Source organism: Cololabis saira, chromosome 18 (assembly GCF_033807715.1).
Source record: "Cololabis saira isolate AMF1-May2022 chromosome 18, fColSai1.1, whole genome shotgun sequence".
Classification (NCBI taxonomy): Eukaryota; Metazoa; Chordata; class Actinopteri; order Beloniformes; family Belonidae; genus Cololabis; species Cololabis saira.
Genome location: NC_084604.1, coordinates 8,290,731 through 8,309,780, shown reverse-complemented (window position 1 = coordinate 8,309,780; position 19,050 = coordinate 8,290,731). Strand labels below are relative to the sequence as shown.

General features: G+C 44.0%; 1 protein-coding gene across 5 annotated transcripts in view; it reads left to right on the top strand.

Moving 5' to 3' along the window:
* LOC133418706 (triadin-like) overlaps positions 1 to 19,050 on the top strand; it is a 50,844-nt gene that overhangs the window by 5,831 nt on the left and 25,963 nt on the right. For all 5 annotated transcript variants that reach the window (XM_061707537.1, XM_061707539.1, XM_061707538.1 and 2 more), the window contains exon 2: positions 18,731 to 18,943. In XM_061707537.1, coding sequence (XP_061563521.1) covers positions 18,731 to 18,943 — 213 coding nt within the window. The remainder of the gene's footprint in view (positions 1 to 18,730; positions 18,944 to 19,050) is intronic.

The following is a 19,050-nucleotide window of genomic DNA, read 5'->3' as shown; positions in this document are numbered from 1 at the left end:
CAGCCCATTCACGTCTCAATATTAGCAGCCAGGGCATGAAAAAAACGTTGGTGGTTTATTTCTCTGCTGTACCTTGAATTATTTGTCAGTGGCATTCCTATGAATAGCTTCAAATCCACTGCTGTCCGAGCCTCCTCTGCCCTTGGTCCAGGTTGCTCTGCCATTGACTTTAACACGTGGACCTGCCGACTGAGACTTGCTTCGGCCTTGGGGAGCGTCATGTTTCTGTCTTGAAGGGAGAGAGAGAATTCAGACAGCTCTTCTAAAGCATCATACATGACTCTAAGATTCTGACAAAGGTTGCACTAGAAAGGCGATTTGCTAAACCACTGAACATGCATCTCTCTGTTGAGTTTCTTTTGGGATAAACTTAGGCATCAGAAAAGTGCTTGTGGAGTGCAGGGTACTGTTACCATACAGCTTTAATGGTCCTATAACTGGATGCCACCCATCTAGTGCTGATAATTCTCCCTATGTTCAGACACTGTAATGCAAGAACCTCACAACATTCAGTGAGCTCACTGCGGTTTTTGGCAGATGCATGATAGAGACTGTACACTTTGTCAAAGAAAAACTGGAAATCATTCATCCCTGTAATTTCCTCAACAGCATCTCCAACACTCAAGACTGTGGTTTATGCAGTGCCACACCATCACGTTGGGAAACTTTTCAACAATTTTGGTTGCAACACACCTGATTTACTTCCAAGCATGACAGAAGCTCCGTCTGAAGCAAATCAAACAAAGCGCTCCTTCATAATAATATCAGAGAAGCCATGGTGTGACAGGTTGTTCATCAGAGCATGATAAATTCCATCCGCACTGGTTGCAGAAAGCTCAACTAAATCCAAGAAGAATGTTAGTGGCTCTTCACTTATCCCTAGGCTTGCTCTAATATAAATGATCAAAACTGATTTTTTACTGTCAGTTGTAGATTCATCTACAGTATCAGAACAGAACATTTTGTTCCACTTTGAAGGACCTTTCCAACTACTCTCTTTCTCATTTCACTTGCTATGTGTTGGCTGATTGTTGCACAGGAATTGTCTGAATGTAAAGTTCTTCCCATGTCAAGTCCATTCAAGACTTGCAGATCAATATCAGTTGGTAGATCTGTGAAAGGCCTTGCAGTTTTCACAATCTTGTAAACTGTGCGAAATACCTGATCAGTGGTTAAGAAGTGACCCTTCTGTATATCAGATGTCAACGTTTCCATTCTTTTTTCTTTTGCCTTTTCCATGGTTTTCTCAGCCTCTTGGTGATAGTCTGTCATTCTATGCTTGTGTATCTTCTTACGAAGAGACTGTAGCTGTGCTTCTCTGGTTGCACCATAGGCTGTCAATTTAACTTTAGACCACTCGTCAGCAATATGCATCTGGCTCCCACCTACATTTGGCCCAACTACTTTTATCTTCTGGCACGTTAGGCAGCCAAGTTTTTTGCTTTGGCATGTTAGCCATGGATATTGTTTATTTTTTTCTCTGAACATGTTAGATGTCCAGCATTCAGGGATATCTTCATCTTTATCTTCTTCAGCACTATCTTGCCCTGCTGCTGCTTCCTCCTCTCTTCTTCTTTCCACTACAAAAACAAAACATCTATAATAAACTAATCTGCCTCATGTCCACTGACATAATGAGCTGTATTAGGCCAATTGAAAAATAAAAGTGTTTTAATCCAACATGTAGAATTATCAAACCTGTTCCTCCTCCAGCTCTCTTGCTCTCCTGCTCGCTCTCTCCCCGTCTCTCTGCTGCCTCATGTCCTGCTTCCTGGCCGTGGTTATCCTCTATGACAGAAAACAGCGTCATTGAGGTTTTGTTAGAATGAGCAGACATCTTATGTCAAGTGCTGTAAGTGATGTTTTTTGGTTAAAATAGGGCAGTTACCTGGTCAACTATCCAATCACAGAAATGTTTACAATGTTTACAAGTCACTGACCAGACGCTCTAATTAACTGATTACAGTCAGGATATAGAACCTTTTAACACTTATTTTACCAAAAAAATATCACTGTCAGCACCTTAAATACAGTATGTTTTACAAATGATTAAAAGCACATGACCTTGCTCTTCCAGTTGATTTTTAAGAAAACTAACGTTACTGACGTTACGTTAACTTTACCTGCCTTGAACGTCAAAATGTAAGCTAACGTCTTCAATTGTTTTTGTTACTAACGAATCCCAGACAAACTCTCAACTAACGTTATCTCTTTTGCTGCGCAGTCCATGCTCATAAAATCAAATCTAACATTAGCCTATTGAATGTCAAGACTAACCTGACGTTAAGTTAATTCTAATGAAGATGTTAGTTAGCTAACAGTAGCAAGAGAGAAAAACACAAGCTCCAAATATCAACGTTAGCTGTGTTGTTATGTCCGGGGATTTCACCTTTGGCGACCGTTGTAGGCTAATAAAAGTAATGACTGAGATTCCTGACTCTTGACTTAGCTGTAATTTTTTTTTTGTCTTTTTGGAAAACCCAAAGTCCCTCAGACAGCTTTGTCCTGGTCGCTTGGCCATGATGCTGAAATTGCACCTGCGTGCGCTGGTATGACGCTTACTCACGTCGATCCAAAAAAAAAAAATCATGTTATGTCATTGCATGTGTGCGTGCCCTCTCGACTCGCCCACAGTATTTTACTCATATGCACAAAACCCCCTAAATGTTGAAATCGCAGTAACACCACATTCATTGATGAAATGACATAAGGGATGGAAAGGAGGGATGGCAGTTTTACAGGGGAGATGATTTTGACCGTTTTTATTTCAGGGGGGATGCCATCCCCTCATCCTCCCTCAACTCGAGTACTGGTTGTCAATCTGTGTCTACGTGCGTAATGTGTGCGTAAATGACAAGTGAGTATTTTAGTTCTGTCAGCTGTGTTGTGGTTGCATGTTGTCATTACTGTTTATTGCATGTGTCAGTTTTGGGAATATTCTGAAGTTTATTTACTTTGTTGATGGCGTCTGCTCCAAATGCACACCGGTTGATTAGCCACCTGGCCACCCGGCTTCCACTGTTAAAGGGGACCTATTATGGCATCTAATACCTATTTTAAACAGGCCTTGAATGTCTTAAAAACAAGCTTTTGATTGTTTTTGCTAAATAAATTAGAAATTCAGCCTCTGAGCCATGTCTTTATCTTCCCATTCTCTAACCTCATTATCTATGCGGGATTCTGAGTGGGCGGGGATATGATAATGAGGCTCTGTGCTGATTGGCTGCCTGAATGACGTGTAGAAAATGGCGGAAGCTCCGGCCGGCGGATTTAGTTGTTGTTGTTCCGGCCAGAGTTAGTTGTGGGCGTGGTTTCACGCGTCGCTCCCGTCGTTACGTAACGACGGGAGCAGAATCTGAACGGCTCGTAGATCCACATCACACTGGACGGCTCATCCGGGCGGCTGTACAGACACTGCAGAATTTGGTTGCTTCTTCCTTCTCAGGAAGAAAACTGAGGGGCAGGCTGGCAGGCTGAGGGGAGACCACTTTATATATGTTAAAGCAAGCAAAAACATGTTTTTCATAATAGTTCCCCTTTAAGTTAAATGCAACATATTCTGGTCATTTTATGCAGCGTCATCAGAATCAGAATCATGTTTATTTGGCCAAGTCAGGTCAAACAAGTAATGGAATTTGACTTGGTTATTTTCGCTCACTGTACAGTAAATAGGCAAATAGGCAAATGATAGATCTTATTAACATATATACAATAAAAAAAAAGTGAAAGGTGGTATGAGGTAGACATGGTTATTGAAAGGTGCATTGTTACAGCATATGATTGTAGTTATTAGGTCCCGAGCACTGACAGTGCGACGGCCCTATTGTATCTGTAGGAATTTTTCAGATGAAAGGAGGGCCTTTTTGCCCCCCTAAACGTGCCCCAAAAGTCACCAAATTTTGCACGCAAGCCAGGCCTGGCGAAAATGGTTTGCATTAATGGGCGTGGCCTAATGGGTCAACAGCGCCCCCTAGAAAATCGGTACACACCTGTATCATGTCGCAACTTTTTTTTTTTTTTTTTTTTTAATATTTTTTTTAAATATTTTTATTCCCGATTTTTTTTCCCATTTTTCATCACCCAGTGCTTCTACCTAAGCTACAGTCCTGGGCATTTCCATCCTCTACCAACCCCGGGAGGGCCCTGCACTGAGCTCAGGTCTCCTCCTTAACCTGAGGAGTGAGCAGGCCGCATCTTTTCACCAGACAGGGTGGGGCTTCTCCGGCCGGACGTAGCGCGTGGAAGGATCACGTTATTCCAGCCAGATCCTCTCCACCCCATCTGGAGCCCCGGTTGGCCAGAGGGGGCATATATAGCCCCCTATATCATGTCGCAACTTAAAGAAAAGTCTCTTGGCGCCACGGCCGAAACCAAACAGGAAGTCGGCCATTTTCAATTAATCGTGTAATTTGGGCAAAATTTATGCTATTTCTTCGTCCGTTTATGCGGCCCGAACCGTAACGAGCACCCAGGTGTGTTATGCATCAAAATGTTCGTCTCCATCCTGCGACGATGGGTATTACTTTTCTCAGTCAAAAGTGTTACCGTGGCGACGATAGACGCCAAAAAGCGTGCCCCCCCTTCATCTGATTGGTCCATATTTGATAGTTCGTACTTTCTGCCATAACTTTTGAATGGTTTGACATAAAGAGTCGTGGGTGGTGTCATCTGACTCAGTTTTGAGTACTTGACCTTCATTGGCATGAATTAGCCCCGCCCCTTCTTCTGATTGGTCGATATCTGATAGTTTCTACTTTCTGCCATATCTTTTGAAGATATTGATTTCAATTGTTTCCTATGAATCTTGGTATATAGGTTGTTTTGGTTTATATGTCTATTGGTACATCTGACTGTATAATGTAGCCTACTGCTTCCCTGTCATCGGTATAGTCTTGCTTGCTATGCAGCCTTCACCTTGTGGTCATGGCTACTGTAGCCTATTTTAATTATATGCCATCCTTTGTCGGCTTGTCATGTTCTTTACTTTTGATTTTGGTTTCATATTGTATAGTGTTTTTTTCTTTTTCAGACCTGTCTTTACACAGGTTGTAGACATGTTTTGCTCATATGTACGGTGCTTTCTTTGTGTACTATATGGATGTTTTATTCCAATGATTATTGGTCGTGATGAGTTTAACTCCCCATACCACCTTAAAATGTTGCTATATGGTTCACCTGTGTTTTCGCCTTGATGAGTGATCGTTTTCACCTGTGCTCATTACCACACCTGTGGTTATTTATATGGGTTCCTTTCCTCTGTATTGCTTTTGCCCTGATGAAGGCCAGATAGGCCGAAACATGTTGGCAGCCCTCTTCTAATAAAGGCTTTTTTTAATCTTTTTATCCACCTCGTCTCGAGTGCCTGGATCTTTAGCTTCTATTTTTCCACATTGTCTCCCGGGTCCGATCCGAGAGCACCATTTTAGGGTGGTCACACCCTAACGAGCACCTGGTCGACTCTTTTTCTATAACTTTTGAATGGTTTGACATAAAGACTCGGTTTTGAGTCCTTGTCCTTTATTGGTGAAAATTGCACGCGCGAGGCCCCCTTTCATCGCTGCTTGCAGCTTTAATTATTATTATTGCACAGTGATTGATTTCTCTGAGATTGCGGTGGGTCTGACTGCACCAGTGGACCAACTGTTCCACCTCCTGTCTGTACACGGACTCTTCACCCTCCTGGATCAGGCCGATGATGGTGGTGTCGTCCACGTACTTCAGGAGCATCACAGAAGAGTCCCCTGAGGTGTAGTTGTTGGTGTAGACCAGGGGTTTTCAATTCCAGTCCTCAGGCCCCCCTGTCCTGCATGTTTGAGATGCCACCCTGCTTCAGCACACCGTGATACAAGGAGCTGTGTCATCAACAGAGATGTACAGACTTTGATGACAAGATAATGAGGACCATTAATTAGAATCATGTGTGTTGATGCAAGGCAACATCTAAAACATGCAGGGCAGGGAGGCCCGAGGACCGGAATTTAAAACCCCTGGTGTAGAGGGAGAAGAGCAGTGGCGAGAGGACGCACCCCTGGGGGGCGCCAGTGCTGATGGTCCGGGTGCTTGATGTGATGCTCCCCAGCCTCACCTGCTGGTGATCCACTGACAGGTGGAGGCAGGCACTGTGAGCTGGGTGAGCTCCTGGTGGAGGATTTCAGGAGTGATGGTGTTGAACGCTGAGCTGAAGTCCACGAACAGGATCCTTGCATACGTCCCTGGGGTGTCGAGGTGACGCAGGATGTAGTGCAGTCCAATGTTGACTGCGTCATCCACTGACCTGTTTGCCCGGTAGGCAAACTGCAGGGGGTTTAGCAGGGAGCCTGTGATGTCCTTCAGGTGGCTCAAAGGATTTCATGACCACAGATGTCAGGGCGACAGGCCTGAAGTCATTTAGTCCTGTGATGGTGGGTTTCTTGGGGACTGGGATGATGGTGGAGCTTTTGAAGCATGAAGGCACCTCACACAGCTCAGGGGACTGGTTGAAGATCCGTGTGAAGGTGGGTGCCAGCTGCTCGGCGCAGGCTCTCAGGCAGGAGGGGGACACACCATCTGGGCCTGGGAGTGGGGTACACAGAGGTAGTGGGGGTTCGCTGTGGTGAGGTGTGAAAATGCAGGCAGCTGGGGGGGGGTGATGGTGGTGGTGTAGAGAGTCCTGCTGTGCTGCTGGCCTGTTCATCAAACCTGCAGTAAAAACTGTTCAGCTGGTTCGCGAGCCTGAGGTTGCCTGCAGGGCGTGGAGATGTTCTTCTGAACCCGTGATGTTCTGCAGACCTCTCCACACAGAAGAGGGATCAGGGTTGGCAGAGAGGCGACTCTTCAGTCTTTCTCCGTAGCTCCTCTTTGCTTTCCTGATCTCCCTCGTCAGAGTGTTCTGGCCTGCTTGAGCAGGGCTCGATCACCGCTTCCGTAGGCCTCCTCCTTGGCTCGCCGCAGCTTCCTGAGGTTTGATGTGAACCAGGGCTTGTTGTTGTTGTATGTGCAGAAGGTCTTGGTCTGCACACACATGTCCTCACAAAAACTGATGTAGGATGTCACAGTGTCCATAAGTTCATGCAGGTCTGTGGTTGCAGCTTCAAAAACACTCCAGTCCGTGCAGTCAAAGCAGGCCTGAAGCTTCAGCTTTGACTCCTCTGTCCACTTTTTCACAGTCTTCACTACAGGCTTAGAGGTTTTTAGTTTCTGCCTGTAGGTCGGGATCAGATGAACCAGACAATGGTCAGAGTGTCCTAAGCTGCGCGGGGAACAGAACGGTATGCATCCTCAATTACTCTAACAGTGGTCAGACAGTGTAACAGAGTCTGCGTGTCCCTGGTGGGGCACGTAACATGCTGCCTGTATTTATCTGTCCGGCCAGCAGCTGAGTGGCTTCAGCCACACACGCGTGAGGTGGGATGTAAACGCCGGCCAGAACAAAGGAGGAAAACTCCCGCAGTGAATAAAAAGGTCTGCAGTTCACAAAAAGTGTCTCTAAGTGAGGGCTGCAAGAGTCTTTTAACACTGTAACATTCGTACACCAACCGTCGTTCATGTAGAAGCAGATCCCACCTCCCTTTGTCTTGCCTGAAAGTTCCTTGCTGCGGCTCGGAGGAGCTGAAATCCCGGCAGCTGCACAGCGCTGTCTGGGACGACATCACTGAGCCAGATTTCAGTGAAACAAATGGCGGCAGATCTGCTAAAGTCCAGGGGCTTCATTTATAAAGCTTGCCTGCGCACAAAACAGGGCTTGAAAGATGTGCACGCCACCTTCTACGCAAAGGTTGATCCTAGCGCACAAACATATTGAAGATATGGGGAACTGGCAACGCAGACGGTGAGGTGGTGAAATGAAGCCAGATTCATGTCATACTTTTAATGTCATCACATATCAGACTTATAACATAATAGCGCTAATTGTGTCCCTCTGTGTTTGAAGCACAGCGTCAGTCAGTTGGCCACTTCCAGGTGCGCCATGCGCTTGGGACGCTCTGGTGCTGCTGGTTCTGCAGCCACGCCATGCAGGGAACCTCTTCATCAACCACCGATTCCAACTGTAGAGTGACTGAGGACATAACAAATAAGTGCCGGGCCACTCTCCTCTTGGCCTCCACCTTCAGATCGCACCACTTCTCTTTTATTTCTGACACAGATCTGTCCGTGGCACTCACTGCGTTTAGCGCAGCAACGACGTGCTGCCACTCACTCGCTTTCTTTTTGTTAGTGATGCCACTACTGTGACCACCAAATAATCTCGTTTTCCTGGCCTCCACCTCATACACAAGCATCTCGATCTCGGTCTCCGTGAAATTTAGTGGCACGGTTGCTCGACACGTCTCATTCATCCTGACGCAGCAGAAACAGGCTGCGGACAGGCGCTGCGCATGCTCAGCAGGCTCATTTATACACGAATCCGGCGACCGGTTTGTGTGTGCCGCCATCTTGCGGCGGCGCCATTGCTGCGGTGGCAGGTGTCAATCTGCCACCGCAGCGCTGTTATTGTAACCTGACGCTCTACAGCATCATTATAGCTGGATTGATGATGTTAGACAGTGGCCTTCCATAAATAATGAAGGTATCTTAAATTAATGCTGATGTTAATTTATAAATAATGATTTGTTTGAGCGATAAGCAGGAAAGAATAGAGGAATAGGGAGATAAGGGAGTGTATGATTAAACACTGTAATATAGCTCTCTCCACCTCCTCTCCTTACGAGGCACGTCTGCACAATTAAATATTACCTGTTTATGTTTTGTTTAATTTTAGGTATCCAAGAATATTTTATTGATCGCCTGGCGTCCGATGACGAAAAAAAAACGCAATTACAGGTCTCTAATTGAAGGGCAGAACTATCTCAGCTCCGGATGATACAGAATACATACATACATAACCCCAATCTGCAGATAAAACTAGTTTGTTGAGGAAAAATATTAACTCTATTTGTAGCTGCAGAAGAAAAAAATAATCTCACGAGGAAAAGAAAAATATTGCTCACGCCTCGGAGCCTCTTCAGCACAAAAAAAAAGAAAAGAGAAGTAAAAGTAATAAAAAAGATGTACTGTATGTTGTAATATTATACTAATTTATTGAAACACATGGCGAGTCAAACATTTACCAAAGCAGCTGCCAAACACTAAACAAGGTAGAGACGTGGGTTGTGCAGAACTGCGGCAGTAAATCCTCATCGGAGCTCCATTCTTTAGTAGTGATTTCATATGAACCCAAACTGTTAATAATCATTATTTTCTCCATATACCGCTCCCTGGCTTCCTTTTTTAAGGTATCCAGGTAAATTCCAGTTCCTTTCCAGCAGTTGAACATCTTTTTTTGCGTTCCGTCTGTTCACTTGGTGAAACAGAAAAGTAGTTTTTAAAGTCCATCCCGTCTTCATTCACTATCAAAACAAATGCACGTGACGGGACAGGAGTTTTCCGATGATACAAATACATTAAGAGAGCCTGGCAGGGAGCGGAGTAATAGATCTATACGTATATATGTCTATGGGCTGGAGCGGAGGAGCGGAGCCGCCACCGCAGTAATGGCGGCCGCTCGACTTCCGGGTTTCGCCGGATTCGTCTATATGCAAATACAGTCATCAAGTCATACTTTGCATTGACCATACATGGTACAAAGTGGGCGTGTAGAGGGCGGGATATGAGGCGAATTCACGTGCGCAACCTTTCAGGTGGACTGTGATTTATAAAGAGAACATTGTGTGTAAGTGTGCGTGCACACGGTTTTATAAATCAGGATTTTTTGGTGCGCTCGCCATTTTCGGCTTTTGAGCCCACGTACACTTTTAGTATGAATCCTACGCCCTCTTTTATAAATGAGGCCCCAGGTTTTTAGTGATGAGTAGCAGCAGCTCATCCATCTTGTTTGCTAGGGAGCGGACATTCCCCAGGTGTATTGACGGGAGCGGGGTACGGAAGCTTCTCTCCCTCAGAGGGTCACTGCAGGGTCCTTCCTTCACCCCAGAAACTTCCTCCAGCTCTTCCGAGGGGAGTTCCCTGGCCAGGCGAGATCTCTCCAGCGTGTCCTTGGTCTTCCCTCGTTTCTTCTACCGGTTTTCCATCTTCTGCGAAACCGGTAAAGAGCCGCTGCTGCTCCGACCAGAATCTCCTTAAAACTGTCCAGTTCCGGGAAAACCAGGTAAAAAGTCTTCCCAATGTTAAACAGTTGTTCTCTGCTGAAGGTGACCCGTGGTGACCATCCTTGAATCATTTTCTGGTTTATTGAGGGCATTATAAAGAATGTAACCGCTGGATGGTAAAGTGACGAGAGTAGTTTAGTTTGCATTTTAATCCAATATTTCCCCCTAATTCGGCACTGGAAGTGTCCCGTTTCAGATTTTCAAAATAAGTGTTCATTAACGGAAGTATTTATGGCGCAGTGGTAGTGCAGTGGCCTCACAGCTAGAAGGTCCTTGGTTCAATCCTCGCCAAGGACGCTGTGAGTGCTGAGTGCATGTTTACTCCCCCCATGACTTCAGCACCCACACCCTGGCTGGGGTTGGCGAAAAGTTCTGTGTGGAGTTTGCATGTTCTCCCTGTGTTCCCTTGGGTAGCTAATGTGAGCTACCCTCACAAAAACATGGGCACTCTGTCCAGCCGGGGTGCCCGTTGGGGCACACACACACACATACACACACACATCATAAAAACATGACATGAATGCACCATATCCCAATCCCACCATATGGGAGTTTTTACCTGCCATTGTTTATATAATAATTGCTCGGGGGTTTATGTTTATGTTTATGTTCATGTTCTGGATCTCTGGAAAGCGTCTAGAGCAGGGGTCGGCAACCCAAAATGTTGAAAGAGCCATATTGGACCAAAAACACAAAAAACAAATATGTCTGGAGCCGCAAAAAATGAAAAGTCTTGTATAAACCTTAGAATGAAGACAAATGGTGAAAGGAGAAATGTCGAAAAAAAAGTCAAAATGTGGAGAAAAAAGTCAAAATTTAGAGAAAAAAGTCAAAATGTTGAGATTAATGTTGAAGTACAATCTCGAGAAAAAAGTTCAAATGTTGAGAAAAAAGCCGAAATGTTGAGAAAAAAGCCGAAATGTCGAGATTAAAAAGGAAAGGAAAAAGGAAGAAAAAAAGAGGAAAAAAAGGAAAGAAAGAAGAAAAAAGAAGAAAAAAAACAAGAAAAGAAAGAAAAAAAGGAAAAAAAAGAGAAAAAAAGAGAAAAGAAAGAGAAAGAAAGAGAAAAAAAGGAAGAAAAAAAAGAAGAAAAAGGGGAAAAAAAGGAAAAAAAGGTGAAACATTTTTGAAAAAGCTCCAGGAGCCACTAGGGTGGAACTAAAGAGCCGCATGCGGCTCTAGAGCCGCGGGTTGCCGACCCCTGGTCTAGAGACAACATCTGTTGTATTAGACGCTATATAAATAAAATTGAATTGAATTGAATTGAATATCAACTAATAAAGAAATTATATGGCAAGCACAGCACTTTATTGCTGAGGAAAATTGGGGGAATAAAAGATACAGATACGAGTTTTAAAATGGTGCCTGCAGTTGGATAAAAAGTGGAAAGAGAAGCTGAAGGTGTCAGGACTGTGATGTGAACATATGCTTGTGATTGACAAGAAATGTTTTTATACCCCACGTTTAAAACTTAAATTTAGCGTGTTGCCTGTCCTTATACATTGACTATAACGGGTGGTGTGTGGCACAAGATGAGGATATCCGTGAGCTCCTCATCTTCAGAACTTTGGACGTCATAATTCAGCTTACTACAAAATGGTAATTTGCAACTGGCTACTAAAGGACTGCTTACTACTTTGCAAAACACGAAACTAATTAACAAACTGAAGAGCCTCAGAAAGCCTCAACGAACAGCAGGAATGGCAGACCTTTTAGTGAAAGCTTGAATTTTGATCAATCTTTTTAGTCATTATACAAGGATTTGAGGTTTACAATCAGTAGAGGGGCTACTGCTAGCCTGGAGCAAGGGCTTCAGGGAATCAAAATGTATGACTAAGTCATAAATCCATGAAACTTTGTGTGACTTAAGGACTGTTGTGAATACATTCAATACAAATCAAGAAACCACATAGGAGGGTAACAGCATGGAGCTCGTCAGATTGCTATGAGTCCAGTTGCAAACAGGTTTTGCCATGCTCGTGCTAGATTATTTAGTTTTGCTTCCTTTGCACCCAACACAACAGTCCCTTTTTTACAGCAAAACTAGGTTTTACAATTCACTATCATAATACGTTGTGGTGGAAGCACTACCTATCTTTCACTGACTAAACATAGCTGTCGAGAGGGAGTGTAGCTCTGTATGAAGGGGGGAAGGTAGGCAAGATCCGTATGGGTAATTGTTTGGTTAGCCAGGAGCAGAGCTTTGAACTTGATGCGCGCTGCAACTGGAAGCCAGTGCACAGAGATTAGCAGCAGAGTGACATGAGCTCTCTTGGGGTGGTTGAAGACCAGACGTGCTGCTGCATTCTGGGTCATCTGCAGAGATTTATATGAGCATGCAGGGAGGCCGACCAACAAGGAATTATCAATGCGTGACATGACCTGGGGCCTCATCTATAAAGCTTGCTTGCGCAGAAAAAGTGCCTGAAAGTTGCGGAAGCCACCTTCTACGGAAATCCTCGGATCTAAAAAGAAAAAACTAACCGAAAAATCTGCTTATCTTTACGGCAACTCGGACCCTCCCGTAAGAATTTACTTAAAACACGGGGAACTGGCGACGCAGGCTGTGAGGTGGTGAAATGAAGCCAGATTCATGTCATACTCTTAATAATGTCATCACATATCACAACATATATCAGACTTAAAATAATAAAATAATAAAATAAAATAGCGCTGATCGTGTCCTCTGTGTGTGAAGCTCAGTCAGTCAGGACTCTGGTGCTGCTGGAGCTGCAGCCTCTTCTTCACCCACCGCTTTAAGACAGAACAAATGAGGGGCTGCGTTTAGGGAGCCCCAAGGAGCCCCTAAAGGGACTCAGATTTTTTTTCATATATATGAGTTTTACGCGCGCGTGAAACCTTTAGGTGCTGCTTGTATACGGTGCCTAAATTAGGGTCCCGCGTTAAAACGACGCAGAGCCTACGGCGTAGGGTACGCGGCGACGCGCACCTACGCCGTAGGCTCTGCGTTGATGTAACGCAGAACCATAAACCCGCCCTGAGCAGCTCTGAGGGGAGACGGGAGAGGAGGAGGGGCAGCGGGGGGTGAAGCGGGGCTGCGGGGCCGTTTTCGTATCGCTTTCATACAGTGTCTTGATAATTTGCAATTTAAGGCTGAGCCTACCGTTAGTTTTTAAACTGTAAAAAGTAAGGGGAAAAAAAACATGATTTTAAAAAGACGGGGGGACGTGTGTCCCCCTGTTGTGCCGGGGAACTCACTGCGTTTAGCGCAGCAATGGCGTGCTGCCACTCACTCTCTTTATTTTATTGTATACTATTTATATACTTATTCTAACTTTTACTGTGACCACCAAATAATGTGGTTTTCCTGTCCTCCACATCATCTACAACATCTAGGTCTCCGTGAAAGTCAGTGTCACGGTGGCTGCTACTTCTCATTCATTCTGCCCCAAACAGGCTGCAGGAAGCCACTGCGCATGCTCAGTAGGCTCATTCATATGCATTTATGGGCGTGTAGAGGGCGGGATATGCGGCAGATTCAGCCGTGCAACTTTCCAGCTGGTCTGTGATTCATAAAGGAACGTTGCGTGCAAATCTGCGTGCACACGGTTTTATTGATCCGGATTTTTTTTTGCGCACGGCATTTTCGGCTTTTGAGTGTACGTGCACTTTTAGTATGACTCCTACGCAGTCCATTTTAAATGAGGCCCCAGAGCCTGAACCAATAGCTGTGCTGTATGTTCTGTCAGGTAGGGTCTGATTTTCCTGCTGTTTTAAAGAGCAATCCGCCAAGACCGGGAAACTGAGGCAACATGGTCCTTAAAGGTCAGCTGGCTGTCTAACATGACACCAAGATTCCTAGCAGAAGTGGTAGGAGAAGCCATGAGAGCTGATGAATTCACCACAGTACAATGAAAAAAGAAGAGAGCCAAGCAAGCATTCCTGCGACACCCCAGTTGCCAGCTCATGCTATATGGACACTCGTCCATATAGTAGGAAGTAGGAAGCATACTCCACAAACAATTGTCACTTTATATTTTTTAAAATATGAAAACATAACCGATGAGCATATTTCTGCCATACTTTTGTGATTAATTTCAAAATGAAAGTCAGTAAAAACACTCTTCATCCTAAGCTCATAAATACCTCTAAGTTTCATTCAGATACGCCATCCGGTAAACAAACAATGACATTTTTAAATTCTGGACACTAAACCTTTTTTTATGACATCTAATTTTTTATTCAAGGTCATCAAATCGAGTGAAAATATAGCGTATATCTCCGAAGGATTAATGATTTTCAGAATTGCTAAAAAACTGGTTGATTTAGACATTGTAGACATTGTATAATACTATTTTACAATATCTACAAGGAGCTATGAGATTTACTGTACCTCCCTTAAGACATCCATATAGTTACTGATACTTTTAGCAAACAGAGATTGCATCAAAAAGTTCATAACATCTTGATGCAATTTATCCAACAGAAATCAATATGATTATGGTCATGCGAAGTAGTGGCATGACCATATTGCAATCGTCCAGAATGGCCCAAAGGGCAATGTTGCTAGCATTTTGTTAACAAGCTAAAGTCGCAAAAGTCTAGAAAAGGTTTCCCTTTTCTTCTTCTTCTTATTATTCCGCACGCTTTTTTCATCCGTTAATGAGGCCCGAACCGCAACGTGCACCCATGCATGGCATACATCGTTGGATGTGTCTCCATCATGCCACGATGGGTATTACTTTTCTCAGTCAAAAGTGTTACCGTGGCAACGCTAGATGCCAAAAAGCAAAAAAAAAAGGCAAAAATTCGGACGCTTATCGCTCAGCCGAACTTTATCGTAGAGACATCGTTCAAATTTACAAACACTCGGCCCGGTTGGCACTAAAGGACCGTACAACCTCATCATGTTAATTATTACGTTTTTTGCGATATTAGCTATTACACTTTTTGAGATATTTAACTATTCTAATTTTTCAAGCTAACGGAAATTTGGACGCTTGTTGCTCGGCAACACGATATCGCAGAGACATCGATCCAACGTTAAAAGGCTCAGGACGATGTGGACTACAACATACTGAGGTTCATAAGGCTGTTGTTTACAACTTTCGAGATATTGTAGAAAAATTGTCAAATTCTATCCTATGGGGCTTGTTACCATGGCAACAAAAACCTATGCATTTGTATGGGGGAGCATGTGAATAAACCATCTGTTAATGCTGCCTGAACCGCAATGTGCATCCAGGCCTTGGTTTGGTTTATTGGCCATTATTAATAACCCCAAATATGGCAAGAACCACCTCCGACGAAACCAAAACAACCTTAAACACAACCACTACAGGGTTGGCATCTGTTGCAAGTCTGAAATGAGAGAAACACAAGAAAACACACAATGGGCACACAAGCATTTGGAATCTGAAAAAGAGAAAAAAAAACAGCAACCGACAAGGAAGAAACCCGAACCCAGGCCACCAGCAGCTCCATGGAGGACCAGAAGTGGGACAGCAGGAAAACCCTGCCTGCAAGCCCATCCCTCTCCCAGCAGATGACAGAAGGAAGCCCCGGGCGGAGCCCCCATGACCACGGGAGAAGGCAGCCAGGAAACCCACGGCGACGGACCAGGCCCCATCAGAGCACCAGCCACTCTCCAGGGCCACAACTTCCACCCGGTAAAAGGCCAGCCCGCCCAGAAAGACGGGCCCACCCCGACAGTCAACGCCGGCAGGCCAACACACGCCCCGAAGAAAGTGGCAACCCCAGAGTCAAAAGCGTGCCCAGCTACAATGGCAGCAGGGGGAAGCAGGGACGTTTTTTTTAAAACTACAAATATTTTTTTCATTGAAAACATAAAACAATCTCTTGACAGTGGTAATGTTGTGTTTTCTGGACCTTAAAAGGGCATTTGACATCGTCAACCTGAACATACTACTGGCCATGTTAAAATACTTCAAAGAAACTCAAAGAAACAGTTAAACCTGTCCTGAGGCCGGCTTCCAGCTTTATGCAGATGACACGGTCATCTATGCTCCTGCTGGGTCACCCAGCAAGGCAGCAGAGACCTGTAACGCAGCGCCTGTATGAATTCCAACAGTTGCTGGAATATAATCAGCTAATTTCGAACGTCAATCAGACTGTCAATGTGGTTCTTGATATGAAAACTAAGCTCACAGGAAAGTTTATATGTTACAATAAAGAATGAACAAATACAAGAAGTCAATGAATTTAAATTCTTAAAGGAGCTGTATGTAAGAGCAATAATAAAACAAATCATAAAATGACCCCGATATGTCAACAGACATTTAAAAATCATGTTCATTTCAAATACTTATGTCACTGACAACAGCACTCAAGCCAGGATATTCCAGTTTAAAAAGAGGAGTTGCAGCCCTCAACTGATGTTTATGTTGTCATTTTTTGTTTTGGCCTGAAGCTCCACCCTCCACCTATCTCCCAATCACCAAGTCAGTATTGTTTCTGAAGCTCCACCCTCCACCTATCTCCCAATCACCAAGTCAGTATTGTTTCTGAAGCTCCACCCTCCACCTATCTCCCAATCACCAAGTCAGTATTGTTTCTGAAGCTCCACCCTCCACCTATCTCCCAATCACCAAGTCAGTATTGTTTCGGCATCCGGGTTGCCAGCTCGGCTCTAATTATGGCAGCCATGGCAGCCTACGTTCCTGCTGCATTCTGCAGCCTACCTGGCAACCTCTGGTCGGGGGGAGGAGGGGGAGGGTACACGCCGCTCAACAATATTTTGAAAGTGACTGCAGTACCAGTTTTGGCCATTTCTTACAGACGGCTCCTTTAAGAATAGTTTAAGATCCACAGCTAAAGTTTGATAAGCACATCAAGAAAATAACAAACACTGTGAAAAGCAACCTTACCTGTTCCAGATGAATGAAGCATTACATTCCAACTCCAGCAGCATGGTGGCTTAGTGGTTACCACTTTTGCCTCACAGTGAGAAGGTTCCCGGTTCGACTCCCTGTGGAGTTTGCATATTCTCCCCGTGCTTGCATGGATTTGGGTTCCTCCCACAGTCCAAAAACATGCATGCTAGGTAAATTATTAATTCTAAATTGCCCGTAGGTGTGAGTATGTCTGGTTGTCTGTCTCTATATGTGGCCCTGCGATGGACTGGCGACCTGCCCAGGGTGAACCCCTTGCCTGTAATGACCTGGGATAGGCTCCAGCTGAACCCAGTTACCCTGCAAAGGATAAAGCGGGTATTGAAAATGGATGGATGGATGGATACATTCCAACTCAAGCAGCTCAGATCCTCATGTACTCTACTCTACAGTATGGGCTCAAGCATCACCTTGTGCAGTAACTAAAATCTCCTCATTATACAACCAGGCTTTAAAAATAATGGATAAAAAATATCCAGTGGCATCATTGCCTCATACTAAAAAAATACAATCTTATGAGAGTTGACAGTTTTGTACATTTGTTTTTTCTTAAGTTAGTATTCAAATGTTTTAATAACTTTGCTCCTGAACATCTTCATAGATTTAAACAAAGACAAAACAGTAACAGAGTCACAAGACACACAGTGGAGGGAAACTGTAGAATTCAACACCCTAGAACTATTTTTGGACAATCAGCTATTTCAATTAAAGGTTGTAAAATCTGGAATACATTACCCAATGAATTAAAACGAATAAGTAATCAGAAAATTGAATTCTATGGCTCTTTTGTTTAGGCTAACTGTATTTTAAATTGATATTGTGATTTTATCTATAATTTAAAAGCACAACTAGGGACAGGAGCTGAAAATTAACTGTAGCTATGTGTCTATATGCAGCACATCAGATTAATTTGCTTTAAAAAATAATGGATAAAAAATATCCAGTGGCATCATTGCCTCATACTAAAAAAATACAAACTTATGAGTTTTGACAGTTTCGTACATTTGTGTTTTCTTAAATTAGTATTCAAATGTATTGTATGGGTCCAGGGCCCGATACTAAGGGCTGTCCGGTCTCTATATGATCGGAGCAGGAGTCTGGTTCTCATTGCTGGCAGTAGATCAGACTTGTTCCCGGTGCATGTTGGACTCCGGCAGGGCTGCCCTTTGTCACCGGACCTGTTCATAATTTTTATGGACAGGATTTCTAGGCGCAGCCAGGGGCCGGAGGGGATCCGGTTTGGGAACCACAGGATTTCATCTCTGCTTTTTGCGGATGATGTTGTCCTGTTGGCTTCATCGGACCGGGACCTTCAGCATGTGATGCGGTTTGAGGCCGAGTGCGACGCGGCAGGGATGAGAATCAGCACCTCCAAAACCGAGAGGAGCTGGAGGAAGTGTCTGGGGTGAAGGAAGCCTGGGCATCTCTGTTGAGACTGCTGCCCCCGTGACCCGGGAACGGATAAGCGGAAGAAAAAGGATGGATGGATGGATGGATGGATGGATGGATGGATGGATGGATGGATATGTATACTGCATTGTCCCTATCAAATGGAATGAAAGGAATAAATAAAGGAATCAAATTACGTCCAAATTATATGTTTTGAAAATTAATTTTTTTATTTTAATATTTTCTTATCTCACTCATATTCGTGAGGTCTTGTTGTTCAAAGGTAAACATGTCAGTATTTTGTACAGTCTTTCTGACTATAGTTTTTCACATTTTCTTTGCCAGGACGATCATCTATCACCACCACCATGACTATCGACAGTAAGAATGGAGGACCTGGGTCCCCTGCTGGGAGAGTTTCCAAAACATCTTTTAAGGAGGACTTCTACTCTACTTTTAGCTCTCCCCTAGCCTGGATTTTGGTTCTGGCGCTAATTATAACTTGGTCATGTGTTTTCGTCATAATGTTCGATCTAGTGGACTACAATACTCTTTCAGGTAAAGTAAGAACATTCTTAATTTCATTTTTACTCATTATTACAAGGTGTGAGTGTAAATATTGTTTGTAAACAGATTACATTCTAGTTTGAAAGAATGCTGGCCAT